The 18865-nt window shown below is 40.6% G+C and overlaps 1 protein-coding gene across 2 annotated transcripts in view; it reads left to right on the forward strand.

Annotated features, from left to right (window-relative positions):
* Window positions 1–18865, forward strand: part of zbtb16a (zinc finger and BTB domain containing 16a) — a 116339-nt gene that overhangs the window by 56396 nt on the left and 41078 nt on the right. For both annotated transcript variants that reach the window (XM_076161300.1, XM_076161299.1), the window contains exon 4: window positions 10731–10817. In XM_076161300.1, coding sequence (XP_076017415.1) covers window positions 10731–10817 — 87 coding nt within the window. The remainder of the gene's footprint in view (window positions 1–10730; window positions 10818–18865) is intronic.

An 18865-nucleotide genomic window follows, 5' to 3' on the forward strand; every position in this document is an offset into this window, starting at 1 on the left:
CATTGTACTTATCACTTTGACTGTGAAGCCCCAAGAGACTATGTATAATCCCACTGGAAGCTCCTATTACACACCCAGCCATTCGTGGAGAGAGAATCTCTCTTGGAATTGAGTCTTCTTCCATTTTCCCTTTTACATTAAGGTTTTTCTCAGGAGTTTTTCATCGTCTTCCTCAAGAGCTTTGGGCGGGGTCAGGGTTTATACAGATAAAATGGACTTGACCTGACGTCATCACCCAAGCTCTGTTTACTGCTTTTTAAAAGGTGATGTCTGTATATAGATTTGTCATTTGGATAATAACATCCGATATCTGGATTTGCATTTAGCATCAAAATGTGCTCTCCATATGTGGATACAGATGGCTTGTCAATGTGAGGCCTTTATATGCGTGTATGATGCTATAAGTTGTGATCTCAGTGCTCTGTTCTCAGTTTTTATCATCTTTTAGTTTCGAGGTCAGAGTGGTAAGATCAGTTCTCATAAATGATCACTGCCTACCATTTCACTCACTATCACTACCACTTCGTTGTATTTTAAGATGGTATGGGAGGAAAACAGATGACTATTTCAAATGAGTAAACTCATTGTGTTTTGGCAGATAACATAGTGTTGATGACTGGTTGTACAATATTTTGGAGTCAATTTCAGTTTTCTGAGATTTGCCCTATTTAAGCTGTTTTTCCTCATCGAACTCGGCGCTTCTTAAGTTAGAAAGTTCTTTGGAATCAAACAAAATCCACACATACAGTATGTACACTAAGTCACTGTAAAAACAAGCATTTCCTATTTTTTGACCATGTTGACATCCAATCACATGCAGCTTCATGTTTACAGCATGAATACATGTTTTTTTTGCAGACTGTTGCCCAAATTACTAGACATTGTTACTTTGGTTGGTTGATTGGTTGGTTGGTTGTTTGGTTGGCACTTTCTGTCTGTCTGTCTGTCTGTCTGTCTGTCCTCCTTTCCCTCCTTTCTCCCTTTTTCATTGTTTTATGGCCCCATTGATCGGCATGTTCCTGCTTTCTGTCCCCTCACTTCCCCCTCAGGCCCTGTGACTCCAGCCTTAATAAACTCAGCATTACCGTTGACAATGTGTGACTTCAAAGCAGGAAATAATGGGCCCTAAACACTAAATCTTTATAGGTTATTGACCTGGGGAAGGGGAAAGAGAGCATGGCAGAGAGTGCATCCACCAGCCATCATTTCTGTCACCAATATGTTACTCTGTATTTTAATAGGGGCGATGCACAATGAGACAAAGGGACAAAAAGTGAAATATTTTATATATTTTATATTCCTCAAGAATAATCATGCTAATGCTGACCTCAAACTGCACAAATGGATTGTCTGTTTGTCCACCAGATGGCTTTTAGTGGCCAGTAGCCTGGTGTTCTGTTACACTGCTAAATGGCCATTGGCAGACTTTGACTTTTGTTACTGCTTTATACACACAGGTGTTAATTTTGTCCGTTTATATCTAAACAAAAGACGGAAAAACAGGGCAGCATTTCTGCTGACAAATCATCAGTCATCTTTTTTATGTCGCTTGTGTTATCATGATGTGTAGTCACCTCACACATAGCCTAACCATCAGCTCTTGGCTGACAATCGGGACCTGTTAGGGACCCATGAGGTCCACATTTGCCCTTTAATAACACATGAATCAATGATAAGACGTAGGGCGATCTAATGGCCAGATTATACCAAGGAAGGACAAGAAAATGGTTGAGCTCATCAGCAAGTAATCCAAGAACAAAGCAAAGGAACTCCTGTGTCCATGTTCAGCGACAACAAAAGCACATAAGTGAAAGCAAACTGTGCACTGTTATTTCCTTTATTTTCCAGTTTAAATTCCTGCAGGCATTCTGAAAAGGTAGTGGATAGTAGATTTCCAACATGGACCCCAACTAAGTTAGAAGGCTGTTATATGTATTAGGTTATATTTGTTTGATGTCAACTCATGTGCTTACTGTCATTTGAACACTATGTACAGGGCATGACACACGTTGATTTAAACCTTAAAAGTTTCAATTTCAGCTTAATCCCAACAGAACAACCAACTCTGGTAGAATCAAACAGCTGTAGGTCACTCATGTCAACATATATGAAAAACGGTCCACTTTGGCACTTTAGCCTAACCTAGTCTAACTTACTTCCTGCCTTTTTACACCAGGACAGCTCCAGGTGGTTCCAGGTTTCCTTCCTTTGCAGTTCTGTTCCCACATTCATGCACACACACACAGACACGCACACACACACACACACACACACACACACACACACACACACACACACACACACACACACACACACACACACACGCACACACACACACACACACACACACACACACACACACACACACACACACACACACACACACACACTTACGGCCTTCAAGAAATTCTTGCGTCCTAGCAGCTACTCTGGCCTGCAGGAGCACACAGATCCATGTCAAAGCCTCATTTTCTCCCATCTTTCTTAAGATGGGAGGGGGTTTGAAAGCAAAGCTAAAAACACATGGCACCTTTCACCTCTAAGGGTAGCTAGGGAGGAGGGCAGGACATGGGCTGCAAAGGTTGGGGCTGTTTTGAAACATTTGGCCAGTGTCTGGCAGCAGCATGGTAATTGCCATCACTGGACACAGAGACACAGAATAAAATGGGTAATGGAAAACTCAACCCTTGCAAAAATGTTTTTATGCTCACTAATTTTGGATGTTAAAAAGAAGTTATTCACATAGCATCTTTAAACAGAAACACAGCCAATTCACATTTGTTGAAAAACTGCCTGAATGCTTTCTTCAAAACTCGAATGGAAACACAGGATGTGGTCTTAGTTTTGTTCATGTGGCATCATTTCCATTGGTTATGGTAACAAAGTGGTTTTGTGGTAGTGACAAAGTCCAAAACAAACACGTCAAACATGTTTAGCCTCAGTATAACATACTCATTCTGATCAGATATCTACATTACATTACATATCTAGATCCCAAAATGAAGGTGAATAAATTATTATTATAATGACCTAAACTTGACCCAACATATTTGTGTGGCAGATAACTGTCTGACCCATGCTTACAACACCAATCTGTCTGATAGTTATCAGTTAGTGTTATCTGCAAACTGAGAAAATTAGGTGCTGTCGAGTGAAAATGTTTAAGCATGACATTGAAAGAAAAGCCTGTATTTGGTACAGAATGCAAGGCTTTTTTGAATCAATATGGATTAAACAGAGAGAGAATGGTGGTAGAGGGGAAGAAGAGATTGAAGATGGGGCAAAAGGAGGAGGAGAGGGGATGTGTGCCCTCCATCTCCCGCTGGTGCAGAAGCCCTGGAAAAAATGGCTGTGTCGTTCAAAGAAACTGAAGCGGAGAGGAATAAACAGTGCAAGAGAACAGGCACCAAAACTGTCTTTGACCTACTGGACAAACAAATTGGTTTGCAGGCAAAATGGATTAAGAGGTTGAGCCGGCAAAAAAACAAAGGTGACTGATGGCTGCAATGAGAACTCATCCATTTTGGAGTAGATATGGAAGTATCTGGTGTATTTTCTATGTCTATGTGTTTGTCTGAACTCTCTGCAAGTGAATATTTGTCTGCTTTTCCATGTCCCCAGACATCTCATTCTGTGCAACAGACCATAAAGCTGTCAAATGCGACCTGAATATTCTGTCTTCATCTGTTTCTCTCTCTCTGTCTCTCTACCGCAGGCCTCTTTTCCCTTGATTTTCTTTTCTTCTATTCTCTTCGTTGACATCAATAAGGTTGTGAACAAATATCGGCCTGAGCTGCTGATGGCTTGTCCTTAAAGCCAATATTATGGCCTTTTATCTACATTATAGTGCTGTTTACTCACAACCAAGCCATTTCTGCCAGTCTGTAAAGTCTGTCTGACAGGTGTGGCAAACAGAACATGTGCTGTATAATAACCACAGTGTCTATATATAGTATCATTTGTAGGTGGATGTGAATCAAATATCAAACATGAATTTAGTGCATCACCAAAGTCCACCCACCACTGCCTCATGCTTTTCGTTTTTGGTCCTTTTGTTCTCGTTCACACATTGAATCCAGCTCAGACTCTGTTATCTATTGTTGTGGCATCAGTGCTATTGTATTCAGTTTATGTTTATACATCCTGCTGTTTTAGTGTCGTAATTGTTGTTAGTTTGCTTCTTTTTTTCTTTCTTTGGTCGTGTATCAAGTTATAATAACAAAAAATGTTTTGACAAAAAAATCACCAAAATTGGAGAAAAATCCTTCATCTGTCAAATTTCATGAATTCTCCTGTTTAGATCAGGAGATATGTGGATGGGTTGACTCTAATTCTGCTGGGGTGAAATTGTATACAGTCATGCATATTATTTGGGTTGTTGCGTGATCCCATAACAGTTTCAAAGGGGGATTGCAGATCTTTTAAAACTAAGATGCCAAATTTGACATGAAGTAACCAAAATTACAGTTGTTATTACAATCATCACATAGCTTTTGTTGAATACAAATTGTAATGTTTCTCACCAAAACATATTGGCATGGAGGTAAAGTGTTGAAATGTATTTAGTTACATTACTTAATTAAATGATAGTTACTACCTTGCTCTGACAGGATTGACCATGTGACCCCGAAAGCTGGTCTGCTCGATTGAACAAGAGAGCGTAGTAGTAGTCTTGGTGTGAGGATGCGTTGCATTATCTTGAGAGGCAGCCTGGCGCAGCCCCAGTGATAAAAAACGAGCTGGGAGTGCAGTAGTACACCTACTACACCACGAGGTACAGGCAGTACCAAGGTCTGTCCTATCAACCAGCAGCTTCTCGACTACTGTGCACTGATAAAAGGCGGGTGTAAATAAAACTGTACAGCATTGGTTGTTAGAACATTGAAGGTAGAGAGGGAGAGAGAGAAACAGGTCTGGTCTGATTACATTGGTCTACTGTGTGATGGGATATTTGCACTGTATGATGTCATTTTGGCCACTGCTCATGTTTACAAAATTTGAATAAATGTGAATGAATGAGGGCCCTCACAAATAGCAACACACAATGTGTATATTTGCTGTTTTGGTACTGGCAGTTTTGTCTTACTTAAGACATTTATGTAGTATCAGTGAGCAGCTGGCTTGTGTTTGTGTAAGTGACTGTGTTTCTCTGCCTCCCTCCATCCCTCTGTCTCTCTCTCTCTCTCTCTCTCTCTCTCTCTCTCTCTCTCTCTCTCTCTCTCACACACACATGCACACGCACACACACAAAGCAAGCCCTGCACATTTATTTCTCTGTCCCAAATCTCTCTGTTTTCTTGACTTGAATCTTGAACTCAAGTTAAACCATATAACATCATACTAAGTAAAACAAAGGACTTACACAAATGCTCAGACAACTGTGAATTAGGACTTCATTTTCATTTTTGGCAACACACACATAATGATACATTCTCAGTTTTTGCTGACAAACAAAAGTACCCACACAGATTCAATTTACAATCTAGGTCACACACTCAATACTGAAAATCTTACAAAATCTATTTAAGATCAAATTCTGTTTCTGAAGTGCTAAACATCCCTTTTCCGCCATGGTTGATGTTTTATCTCTTCTGTGTCAGAAAGCTTGGCGTCCAATTAGCTCTCAGTATTTCCCCCAAACCACAAGATTAGGGTCAGTCAGGTTGGATTCTATTGCAAAAATGTAATATATTATATTTTCAGTTTAACCAAATACAATTAACAAAACAACTTTGCTAATGATCATCAGAAAGGGGAATAACACAAAATTATATTATTTAGTTTTATGTTCCTGGCTTTACCAAATAATTTACACTTATCAAAGAAACCTTAGGAGTAAATATCCATCTCTCATGTCAACATAGTGTCCTACTTTCTCTTTCCTAACTCTGTTCAATTCTGCACTTTGATGAACGATTCTGTCTAGTGTGTTTGGATCCCTGAGGAATGACGTGTTGAAATCTACCTGTGTATAACATAAGGTTGGAACAACAGCAACAAATCTGGATGCAGACATATGGCCACAAAACAATATTGAGGTTATAGCAAGAGGTGAAGAGGAGGACCCTTTGCCAAAACAAACAGGGCCTTTCTCTGCCTACAACAAACTAGAGATTATCCTGAATGAGAAGAGATTGTGAATGCAAACATTATGAGATCACATCACTGAGGTGGGTGATGTGCCTGAGTGCTGTGGCATCCACAAAGCAGCACTGCCACAGTGGAAAGCTACAGCAGCACCAATGCTTTAACATTTTTCCCAAAAGAAAAGGAGGAAGAAATGAATGCAGGGAGACAACAAGAAAGAGGAGAGGAAAAGGCAAAATGGAGGAAGGGGAGAGAAAACCAAAAAAAACAAAGCCAATACAAGCAATATTTGATTAACTTGCATAATATTTCCTACGTTGGAAGAATATTTTATTGAATTCAAATCAAAAATAGCAATTTGGCACAAATGATGGTAATGATGGTAATCAGCTGCTCAGTGCTAATATGTCCATTGCACAGTCAGAGACCATTGTGAAAGTGCAGTCCTAAAAGCAGGAAAAATGAAATTTCTATCTGTATGTGTTTCAAATACTAGGTTGACAAGGGCCACCGCCTCAACCAACAACAACAACTATGAGAAAATTATCACAGTTTATATCATAATGGCAAGTGTTGAAGTACAGCAATTGTTGTGAAGTGGAATGGTACTCTTTTACCACATGATCTATTGAAGGGAAAGTTAAATTAATTATTTGTGAAGAGAGTGAAGTAACAGTTCCTCAAATGTGTACTGGCAGTGCTTGAGAAACATATTTCCTTTCCACCATGCACAAGCTGGAGTTATAATGCAACCCTCATTACACAATTTGCCATTTCAGTAAACCAAGAATCTGAAATTGAAATGATACTCCGCTCTCACTTTCTTACTTTCACTACTGTTCAGTAACTGTGATGGCAGAGAGTGGAGGTTTAGGTCAGTGATGCAGATGTTGCAAAAGCTCAGAGTAGGACTATAGAGCTGCAGGGAAGCTGACTATTTAGCCATAACTTTACATAAATCCGCAGATGTGATGAGATGAACATACTGAGCTACTGAGAGACAGTGTCATGTTGAGTGTCTGCTTTAGTCTCTTGGATCTCTTGTGAACCAAACTCCAGCTGATTTGGCCCTTGTATTGAAAGGCAATCTCAGGGCCTAAATACGTTACCTGGATTCTTGATATCTTGAAATCTGGACATCTGTCCATTGGACTCAGATAAACCCCTTACATTGACATGCACTGTTATCACGATTGTATCTGCTCTGTGATTAGACATCAGTAGGCAGGTTGTTGGTTTTTAAGTCTATAGAGTTTGTAAAGAAGTTTATATAAGTCTTTGTGGATCTTTGCAGGACCTTGACAGGGATTTCTCTCTGTTCTGTCTTTTATGAAATATCAGTCACACTGACCTGTAACAACAGTTGTGCAACATTTCTTAAAGGGAAGCGAAAAGGGAAGTGGCTTCAATGGCATGTGGCACCTGGCCATCATCCCATAGACACCCCAACACACACACATACACACACACACAGAGACACACACACACAGAGACACACACACACACACACACACACACACACACACACACACACACACACACACACACACACACACACACACACACACACACACACACACACACAGAACAGAACATAAATTGTGAAACACTTGTTATGTAAGCAGCAAAACACTTTGCAACTTTGCAGTAACCTAAGACATGGCACCTCATGTTTTGGGGATGAACGATTTATAGCTGAAAGGCATCAATGCTGCTTGGTGAAAATCATTTGCTAGTAACCGGTTAAAAATGTATTTCAATTTAATGCTGAGGTAATGTTTCTGTGCTTGTGAAATAGTAAATAGCAGTAGTCAGTTTGATAAAATGTTCTTTCTGCAGTTTAAGGGAAGGGAGAGAAACACATGTGATGAGAGTCATAGCTGATGTAGTTGTCCACTCTTTCCCACTTCTAACTGACAAGTTTACCCGCCTGCGATCAAAGAGGTCTGGTGATTTATTGCTTTAGTTTGGCAGTGGAATGGGCTAATGGTGACTGTTACCAAGTTAAGGACCGCCTCTGCTTTTAGAAAGCTAGCTAGAGTGATGAACTTCTGGCTGGGTGGCAGCCTGGCTGTATGTGCACCCTTAATTCCTTTGCTCCCACTTCTCCTCCCTCGGTGGCCTTTACTGACCTTTGTACAACTCCTACCCTTGAAACAAGGCACCATGCAGACATTTCCTCACAATTTATGTTCTTGTGCCACAAGCAGGGGCATGCCCTGCACTAAAACCCCATTGCTTCTATTTAACACATGCCTGTTGGACTCCTCAAAGAACGATTTTTCTGCTACACCACCAAGTGTCTCTGAATTTGGGTTTCCATCAATGTTTTTTCATGTTTTTATCTGATAAAACGTTTTAAACTTTTAATTTACAATCCTACAGACTACTTTCTAAAGCAGTGGTTCTCAAACTGTGGTACGCGTACCACTGGTGGTACACAGGCTCCCTGTAGTGGTACGCGGACAAATCAAATAAAAATATCGGAAATGCGACTTAAGTTTAGCCGATGCCAGCGCATTGGTCGGTGCCGGTGCCAGAGCCGGGAATGTCCGGATATCGGCGGATTTGCCGTTGCCGGCGCAGAGAACGTCCCATTGCTGGCGCACTTGCCGGTGAAAATTTATGGACAGCAGCACACACACCAAATTGTATACATTTTGGATTATCAAACATCTTTCCTCCTCACCCCATGGAGGGTCCATGGATGATCCATTTTTAAATGTATCCTTCTTTCATGGGCTGTCATTGTCCACATTCCAGGTGCACAATGTGTTCTGTGGGCAAATACATATTGTATTACTATGCAGTGTCGGTGTCCATATAATATACTTAAGATTGCATGTTAATGCAATGTGTATGGTTTTAATGGTTCAAGTTTATTTTTAAATCCCTCACAAATGGAGCAATATGGATGTTAAGTGCCTTGCTCAAGGGTACGTAAGCAGTACTAATGAGGGGTTAAAAAACTGGAAATTCACTCAAATACTGCTATATTGCACAGCCTGCAAAACATCCTGGTGCTCACATTTCTATAAACTGGCCCAGAAGTTGATGATGCATTTCTGCCTTACTGTCTTAGCGCCTCTCATTCATTGCATAATGTCAAACGTGTCTTAAAATTCTGATATTGTGCAAGTACATTTCAAACCATGTCACACATGTTGCATGCAATGAAGATCACTGCTATCACCGGGTTTGCAGAAAGAATTACTTGAAACTTGTGTGATCTTAGGCCCAAAGTGCACCCGGCAAGGTTGATTATAATAACTCTACATTGAACAAGTCCAATGCATGGCAAATTTACACGGAAGTCATCCTTTTTAGGACTGATCCAGCAATTATGAATCAGTGTTGGGCCATTCTGTATACATCTCCTCTACACATCTTGTTCTCCAAAGCGGTTGCTTTTGCTGGCTAATTTGTCCATATGCTTTTCTGTGCATGTGACACTGGCACACCATACGCTTTGACTGCACTTATCCCTCTTCAATATGCATCCAATTAAAAAGAGCTTTGCTCCCCGGATCTGTCTCATTTGCATAAAATTGTTGAATGAAAATGAAATCTACCACAGGCAAATCTGTGTTGTGCTGGCATTACAGTGGCTTATGATCTCATGTACTTTATTTAATTGTACAAACTATACTGACCATAACTTATTGCATAAGCACAACATTGGCAGGAACCCTTTATGTACATTTGTCATTTCTGCTTTCTGTTGCTGTGGCTTATCACAGTACAGACTGTTCTCTAATGTCACTGTGGTGACCACACAAGCCAACTCTGACTTTTTTCCTGTCATCTAAGAATTGGCTTCCTGTTTTCATTGTGTTCTCTCTTGCGTTGGCTCTCTCTGTAGCTCTCTCTCTTTCTCGCTAACTCGCTTGCTTTCTCTCTCTATGTGAAGGTGTCGTAACTCACCAAGCTGCGCCAAAAACAAAACCAAAGTCTGGTTTTGAGGGATCAATCTGTGCTTACACTGGAAACAGGCACACACACATCCAGATGTTCAGCATGTGTGTGTGTTTTGTTTGTTTTGTGTGTGCATGTGTGTGTTTGATGTGTGATGTGTATGGTATGTGCAGTGCTTGTTGCCAAGTCATAAAAAGATATTTGCCTGGGCCTGATCTGATCTGATCTCCAACAGCAACTCCAACTGCCTCTTTTTGTAGTAATACAAGACACAAACATTCATTGAGTACAAGACACATGGTAATCCTGGCCTGCATACTTCATCTACTCCTAAAAGCAGAAGCAGGTTGTAGTACAGCAAAACTAAAGGAATATTCAGAGGTTAGAACAGTGTAAAGTCACAAAAGAATACAAATTAAAGTAACACATAGGGGTGAATTGGGTGCATTTAGATGCAATTTCTTTATTTTGATACATCACCTGGTGTCAGGAAATGTATTTAGCTCACATTGTTCTTGTCCTCGTGTTTTGTGGATTCTGTCTGCATTGTTACCAGATCTTAGTTTGTGTTTGGCTTTATTAAGAAATCCTGTTTTTCGTCCTTGATTCTTGGACAAAGTTTATGTTAATGAATACTTTATTGCAATGGCACTGGATGTTATTTTACATACTGCTGTACATTTTGTACTTCATCGTGTGTGTATCTCTTGTCTTTTGTTGTTGTCCAGCTGGTGAGAAAGCCATCGTTTGTGACCAGTGTGGGGCCCAGTTCCAGACAGAGGAATCCCTGGAGGCTCACCGGCAGATTCACACCGGTATGCACACACTCAGACACACACACACACACACACACACACACAGATGCAGACATACCATTAGGACAACGTAGAGAGAAAACAAAAAGACACAAGGAGAAGAACCTAATAATCCCACACCTGGGAAATTCAGTTTCCATATCACATGCAATTTTCACCTGATGCAGTTATGACACAAATTTGAAATTTGTGCTTCACACACACACACACACACACACACACACACACACACACACACACACACACACACACACACACACACACACACACACACACATATCCAGAGGGGGCACAGGGCAGCCACGCAGGGCGGTGCCCATGGAGCAGTTTTTGGGGTTCTTAGCTCAGTCCATGGGGGACTCGGCTTGGGAGTGGAGGGTCGCCGGTTCCCCTCTGGACCAAGTGTGGATTGGCAGCTGTGAGCTGAAGAGTTGCCAGTTTGCCTCCAGGGCACTCCACTTGAGCATGGCACCAAACCCCAAAACTGGCGCTGGCTGCTGGCTGCTGGCTGCTGGCTGCTGGCTGCTGGCTGCTCTGCGGTGCCCCCTCTGGTACATGTGTGTGCAAACTTCAAACGTGTGTAACTGCATTGTGTGTGTAACTGCATGTCTGCATGTGTTTGAAACAGAATTTCTCAACAACAGAATTTCTCAACTATGGGATAATAAAAAGAATTGTTCTTCTTCTTTTTCTTGTGCTCCTAAGAGTTTGATGAGGAGAAAATTAGTATGTTCACACTCTGTTAAGATGATGATTATACATTTACACTTTTAAGACCCGTCTCTATGTACCTCACTGCTGTTTGAACTGTTTGCCTTGACTGCCATTGCAACAAAGGGTAAATGAGTGGACTCACTATATGTGTGTGAGCATCCAGGAATATACGGGACCTTCTCACTTATTTCACGTTGGGAAACAGCCTATGACAAGGCAAGGTGTGTGTGTGTGTGTGTGTGTGTGTGTGTGTGTGTGTGTGTGTGTGTGTGTGTGTGTGTGTGTCCGTACATTAATGAGGCCCATGGTTCAGTTCCATCCATACCTCTTCTGTAGCTTGGCTGACAGCAGCTAATGTTTCGGTCGATCATTTCCAGATAGTCAATGATTTCCAGACAAACATTATTTTTCAACAAGACCTGAACTGTGTCACAGTTTCATATAACATGTCGTTTGTTTATGTATTTTGAGGCTCATGCACTGGAAGATGGAAAAAACAAACAAATAATAATAATAATAGTAATTTCAAAACTCCACTTCACTACATATATTTTGTGATTGTCTTCCAAAGATACAATTTAACAGATGTCAATTGGCAAACATTGTGTATGATTTCATGCTTTCACAAAATGTTACAGTGCTCTTATTCACTTAAAATTGGACCGTGTTGTACAGTTAAAATGGTTTACTTTCAGCATTACTAAATGGTACATACTTCATTCTCAATATGTTTGCATGCACATACAACCAAATAATATACAACGTATTATTGGGTTTTAAAGTGTCATGTAAATGCACTTTAAAAGAAGCAGTGACCCTCAGGCACCCAGTAGCAGCTCCCATTGGGTGGCCCAATGTTTTCTTTTTTGCCTCGTTCCAGGCACTGTTAGCCCTGTCTTGTTCCCCACACTCCACCTCAGCAATCAAACCAGGCCTGAAAATGTGAGAGGGGTAGGTGGGATGGGATGGTATTGTGTGTGTGTGTGTGTGTGTGTGGGTCTTGAGGGGCTTGCCCTCAGCCAATCTGTTCGCGGGAAGTAAAGAAGGGTTAAACGAGGCTAATGATCCAACAGCCATAACAGCGGAAAGGAGCGCTCTAAATATAGGCATTCCAGTCTGGAACGAATAGAAGTGGCCGAGGTTGGGGGGGCAGGCAGAGCCAGGGCTAGACGTGTCTTCCGTTCAGACAACTGGAGCAGCAGTAATTGTATAGTAATCATCCATGTGTAGCCCTCTGAGGAATAAGCTTAGAAAATATGACAGGACAGTTTTACTGCACAATCTGAATCTCACTTTCTCCTCCTGTGTCCTTTGTGCTCTTAAAGTCACAAACACCGAATGGTGTAACTGCTGTTACTCTAATCATTGTAGCATTTATATTTGTCCGTTCTGGCTATGGCTTATCACTTTCGATATTATCTCAACTATAAACATTTTAGTAATGGTATAGTAATCTACACTTGAGGTCAAATGTTATCCATTATTTCAAAGCGTTAAAACTTATTTTGACATGACAATTTGTAGTGATTTCTAGGCAAGGCAAAGCAAGGCAATTTTATCTATATTTTTTTTACATTTTTAGCAGCAAGGCAATTCAAAGTGCTTTACAATAAAATAAAATAAAAGCATCAGGAAAAGAAAAGCACACTTAAATACAATTAAAACAGAAAAATTTAAAGAAAATTAAAACTAGTGTACCCCGTAGTTGTTTTACTTTTTACCCATGACTCGTAAGCTGTTTTGTTGTACACCTTTAAGTCCCGGTTGCTTGATACAATAAATTAGGGTGCCGTATTTTTCAAAGGATTTCTATTTTAATGCTGTTTGAGTAAGATGGATGACATTTTCTTTCAGAGGATTTCTATCTTATTTCTGTTTGAGTAAGATGGGTGACCTTTTCTTTTAAAGGATTTCCATCTTATCTCTGTTTTGAATAAAACAGGTGACCTTCTCTTTTAAAGGATTTCTATTTTATTTCTGTTTGAGTAAGATTCTAGTTGAATAACTAATTGATAATGTGTTTATTTGTTCAATGTATCTAATTAGGAACAGCTAAAGTACTGCTAGATGGTTGTTAAGGTCTTGCTAGGCAGTTGGTAGGCCTTTGGTATTTGTTAAGGTGTTAAGTACAGCTACTCCGGTGACTGGTTTGCTGCTCGTGTTTTAAGAATGTTTTTGTGGTTACTGGTGTGTACTGTGATTTTGGGTGGTTGCTAGGATGTTACTTGCTAGTTGCCAGGTAGATGTCACGAGTGTTAATGTTATGCAGATGCTGGGTGGCTAATTTTACCATTGATGGATGGTTACCATGGCCTTTGTGGATGGTGGTTAAAAATGTCTGTATAGTTGTTGGCTTATAGGTACACATCAGTACTATGAATGGATCTAGCAGTAGTCACAGCACTAGTCATAATACAATTCACAAAGATGAAAATCATGATTACTAAATCTCAACAAAAAAAGGCAGCCATATATGAGACTGGTTCTGTCATTTTGACATAAAAATGTCGGTACAAAACACAAGAAATAGGCCAAACATGACATATTAGGTGACAATATTTTGCCAGTGAAGCTGCAGCCTTTTCTTCTTCGTTTTGAATGGGAACTATTGTAGCATCTCCTCTGTTTAGGCAGCTCAGCCGTAGGCTGTCTCTCTCTCCCTCTCTTTTTGTGATATCTATTATATTGTTAGTGGCTACAGCAAAGTGTTGGCTAGTTTAGAGGCTGCTGAAACATACTCAGACATCTGCATTCTTAACAGACAAGCTATTTTGGACAGTGGATGAGTGGACAGGAGCAAAGTAGCAAAACATCATGTTGTTGACTGACCTTGTGTAAATTCACACTGCAAGATATCACCTTGTTTGGCATTGTTGTTGTTGTGGCACTCACACTGACACCCCCTCCTCCAGGTGAGATATCTAGCCTGTCTTTTCACAAGTCCCAATATCCTGCATTGTATAAATACTCGCTGGCCACAGAATGTCACATCAGATGTGGTTTATTCTGTACAACAAGGAAGTGCACGGTGGCCCTCATTAACACAGGCCCCCTCTAAATGATCTCCTATCATCAAAAACAAAGAGGCTAGAACCTGTGTGAAAGAGTTGAAAGCTAATAACATTTGCAGCAATAACAAAGCCGACCACTATGCACATGGTGTGCAAAAAGGCCTGCTAATAGCGCAAATGCTAGCGCCAGCATTAGCAATAGCCATTGTGCTCAACAATTGAGACCAATAGGTATGTCACAATAAAAGAACACAGTTATCATTCAAGTGACAACAACAACAACAACACATCATATCTTGGCAGTGTTAATCTCAGAACTTTCTTTTAAATGTGAAAACTTCCCAACACTGCTACAAACACGCAGCTCTCTCAGCATCTCAGAATGGACTGAGGTGGGAAAGGTAGCACTTTGGGACAAACTTAATCCAAATTACAATAGAAACCCATTTGCTTTCTCTTCCTTTCTTTTTTGTTCCTATAGCATAAGTGTATAAAAACTATATAGTGCAAACAATAAATGATAATACAAGCAATAAACTCCACAACACGCGTACCATACACTGCACAAACAGCCATTATCTATTATTGTGTGCATTGCCAGTGCAGTCACACCTCAGAGGTCCTTACAGAAATCCTTTTTCTCTGGATTGTAAAACCTCACAAACATTTAAAGCTAACCATCATCACTATCTATCAGTTGGTTCATCAAATGGTAAACTTATGCATGGTGCACTCCTAATGGCAGCATCAACCTGTGTCTGCGCACACCCCTCTAATACTTCACATCTTCTACAAGCTGCTGTAGCAGAGGGATCTGCCTCTTTTTGCCCCTCAATTCATCTTTGTTTTTGCCATGTAGCAAAGTCTCTACAGCTTCATACATGCACTCCTTCACTGTCTCCCATTAAGTCAATGGCTTTTTCTGTTGTCTCAGTATCATTCACATGTTGTTGAGCAGTGACTGTGAGAGGACTTTTATTCAGCATTCATACTGTGCTACTGTGTTGGTGTTACTCAAAGTGCTGGTGTTTCGTTTCATAACGGCATTTGACATTTCCACTTCTCATGACCGTCAACTCATGAACATTTGAACATATAGCAGATGGACACACTGGCCATCCAGTGGTTGTCACAGGACAAATTAATGTAACAATACATTTTTGTGTGTTCATTCTTCTCTAAGTGCTCTGTTTTTGGTGGCAAGTCTTCTTTGTGTCCAAGCCATGTCTGTAAGCCATGTGTGTCACTCTCTTCATGTCTCTAAATTTTTTTTGCTCTCTGTGCTATGGTACCCATGTGATTGGTCAAGAAGCAGCACTCCAAGGACCCATGCTGTTCTACTGAGCTGCCCCATCAGCAACTGTCCAAAAAAAATCTCATATTGTAATATTAGATGTTTTGGGGTCATCTTGTTTGGTGGAAGGGGCCAAGCCAGTGCACTAAATCGCCACTATCACACAGACACACAACTGCCATGCACACACTGTCAACTTTGTTGACTTTTTAAAACAAAAAATTCCATTTTGCACAAAATGGGAAAGGAAACATAGCTAGCATATCTTCTGTGTATTATCTGTTATTTGCTCACAATGATGTGCTGTGCTCATTGAAACATTGCTGCTGCTGCCGCATTCTGTGCGTTTCCAGTAAAGACTCACCACCTTGACCAGACAGAGGCTGTTATTCTGTTTTTCACTCATTGTGTCCATGCGTCTGCGTGTTGTCTCTGACTCATTAGATTTCTTCCACACACTCACATTCCAGATGATTAAACTTTGTGCAAACAAAGCTCATGATATTGCTTAGCCAAAACAGTTTATGCACAAGACACTCGGCAGTTAAAAAGAAGATTTTATATTTGTCTTTGCAGAATTAAGACTGCAGAGCGCACAAACTAAATATATACACTACAAAAATCTGTTTCAAAATAATATTACCTTACAATATGTGAATAAAAAGTACTTTAATTTAGTTGTTTTTTATTGTGCACTGCTTGAAATCTACCACAATTTAAAAGCAGTGGTACTGACAGCCCCCCAGGATTTTTTTTTTATCAAAATCAAACAAATGTTGTGCTAATTCTTTCCATTAAACACAACTTTTACAGTGTCTATTTCTATTCTAAAAGTTTCAAAGTTGTATTTTTTTGTGCCAGTAGGCATTACAATTTCTGACACAGTTTGTGTAGGTGCTCTGGTTGAGTTCACTGAACGAGCCCAATGGTCATCACAATGGTCTTCACTCATTGCTCCCTGATCCATGCGTTTCCCTGCTTTCTTACCCATTTTGATAATATTTTTTTTTGCATTTTGTTGAATTGGCATTGAATCCTACAATCGTTGAGTTGCGAAAAGCTGAAGGGGCCGCATGTAACAGGAGCACAAAGAAATGATGGTCAAAGAAAGGGAGGATTGCATCTCCTTTGTGGCCCATGAAAACGTGTCTCTGAACATTGTTGTTCCTGTTTAAACATGATTCCTCTAACCTACATACGCACGCACGCACGCACGCACGCACGCACGCATGCACGCACGCACGCACGCACGCACGCACGCACGCACGCACGCACGCACGCACGCACGCACGCACGCACGCACGCACGCACGCACGCACGCACGCACGCACGCACGCACGCACGCACGCACGCACAGCAATGCCTTAGAGAATCCTGATATAATAGGGGGGGATGCTGCTCCCTTGCTCCTTTCTCATCTCTTTTTCTCTTTATCTCTTTCTGTCCTTTTTTAAAGTCTTGTAATACAGCGAAAATATGCAAACCATGGACTGCAATCGCGGGTTCAGCTAGTGGGAACACAGCATGACTCATGGCCTCACCCGCAGAGCAAATAACTTTCTTTTCTCAAGCCAGAAATAGTTTGAATACAGAGAGGGTGACGGAAAGGGGGAGGAGAGACAGAATAAGAGAGAGTGAGTGTGGGGGGGAAATAAGGTTATGATGGTCAGAAAAAAAAACGCCTGTCTTTCTTCTTCATAGTTTTTTCTGAAAGTATTCCCATCAGTGGCTTGTGCTTCCTCAAATACACACACACACTCACAGTCCAATGCTCCCTCTGCACAGGGGTCACATCCAAAGAGCCCATTGTCTGAATCATGTAGCTGCAGCACTGGCATCTGTTTAGCATTGAGTTAATTATGATGTTGTTAAATTGTCAGTGAGCATTAGGCAGGTCATAAGCAAAGCAAATATTCTCCCAGCACGGACAGGCGGTGGTACGCATATATGCCAAAGACATATGCACACATACACATTTGGGAACATGGATGGACTTTTCTCTGGCCTGGCTACTTGAAATAAAACATCCTGACATGTCATTTTGTCATTTTGGCCATATTGTCCTCTAATTCCTGAGGGACAGAAGTGCAGTTTCTCATCACAGAATATTGTCATTGTGTGCTTCCTCTCAGTTGTTGTCTGGTGAGTCAAAATGTCGATTACCACTCGTTTCAGTGTCCACCTCATCATGGAGAACGCTCAGAGTCAGATTAGCCATTTCTCTGTGGCCAGGTCAGTGGCAACTCTTTGAAATTTACAGGATCTTAAAACAATTTAGATGATTGTAGATTTCACTGGTCTTTTTCTTCTCCTGTCCAGCTAAATCAGGCTTGTTCACTTCAATCAGATCTTGGTAAGCCAGATCTCAATTTGAATGATTGAACCAGAAGACAAAATACTGAAATCCTAAAGCTGCTAACAGTGCCTTCCATTTTTTGTACATTGTTCTGTACTGCAATTAAGACAAAAATATGAATAAACTAAACACAAGGATTAGTTGATAGCACTTTGCTCTTTATGATACATACATCACAGTTTGTATAATCAGTCACCCAGATGAGGAAAGCGTTCTTGCTGCAATCATAAAACGAGATTGAGTAAACTGATTTGCAGTCACAAAGTGTCCGTTGCTTAAAACAAGTTTATGTCAAAATATGCCGATATCCGTCATAATTTTGGTTTTTATGTGACATTTGGGATAATAACCAAATAATTTTGTTATTTTGTACTATACATTATTGTATTGTTTTATGCACCTCTTTCACCCAGAACACACAGAAATATCTATTCCTCTTTTCCCACTTCTATCCTCTAGCTCACTTTTCAAAATAAGTGCATAGTTCATAGGCTCTATCTCTGGCTAAATTAAATCAAATAGCACCAGATACTAGAGACACTTCTACAAGCAGCCTTTCCCTCTTCCTGCTCCCTTACAAAACAAATTCTTCCCCAGATAAGATCTAAATGAGTTTTTCAAGACAGAGGAAGATCCTCAGTTTGGCTGATGGATATTGGGCTGCGGTGTGACC

This window comes from Genypterus blacodes, unplaced genomic scaffold (genome assembly GCF_046128005.1).
Source record: "Genypterus blacodes isolate CSIRO-AG114 ecotype Tasmania unplaced genomic scaffold, CSIRO-AGI_Gbla_v1 ptg000111l_1, whole genome shotgun sequence".
Lineage (NCBI taxonomy): Eukaryota > Metazoa > Chordata > Actinopteri > Ophidiiformes > Ophidiidae > Genypterus > Genypterus blacodes.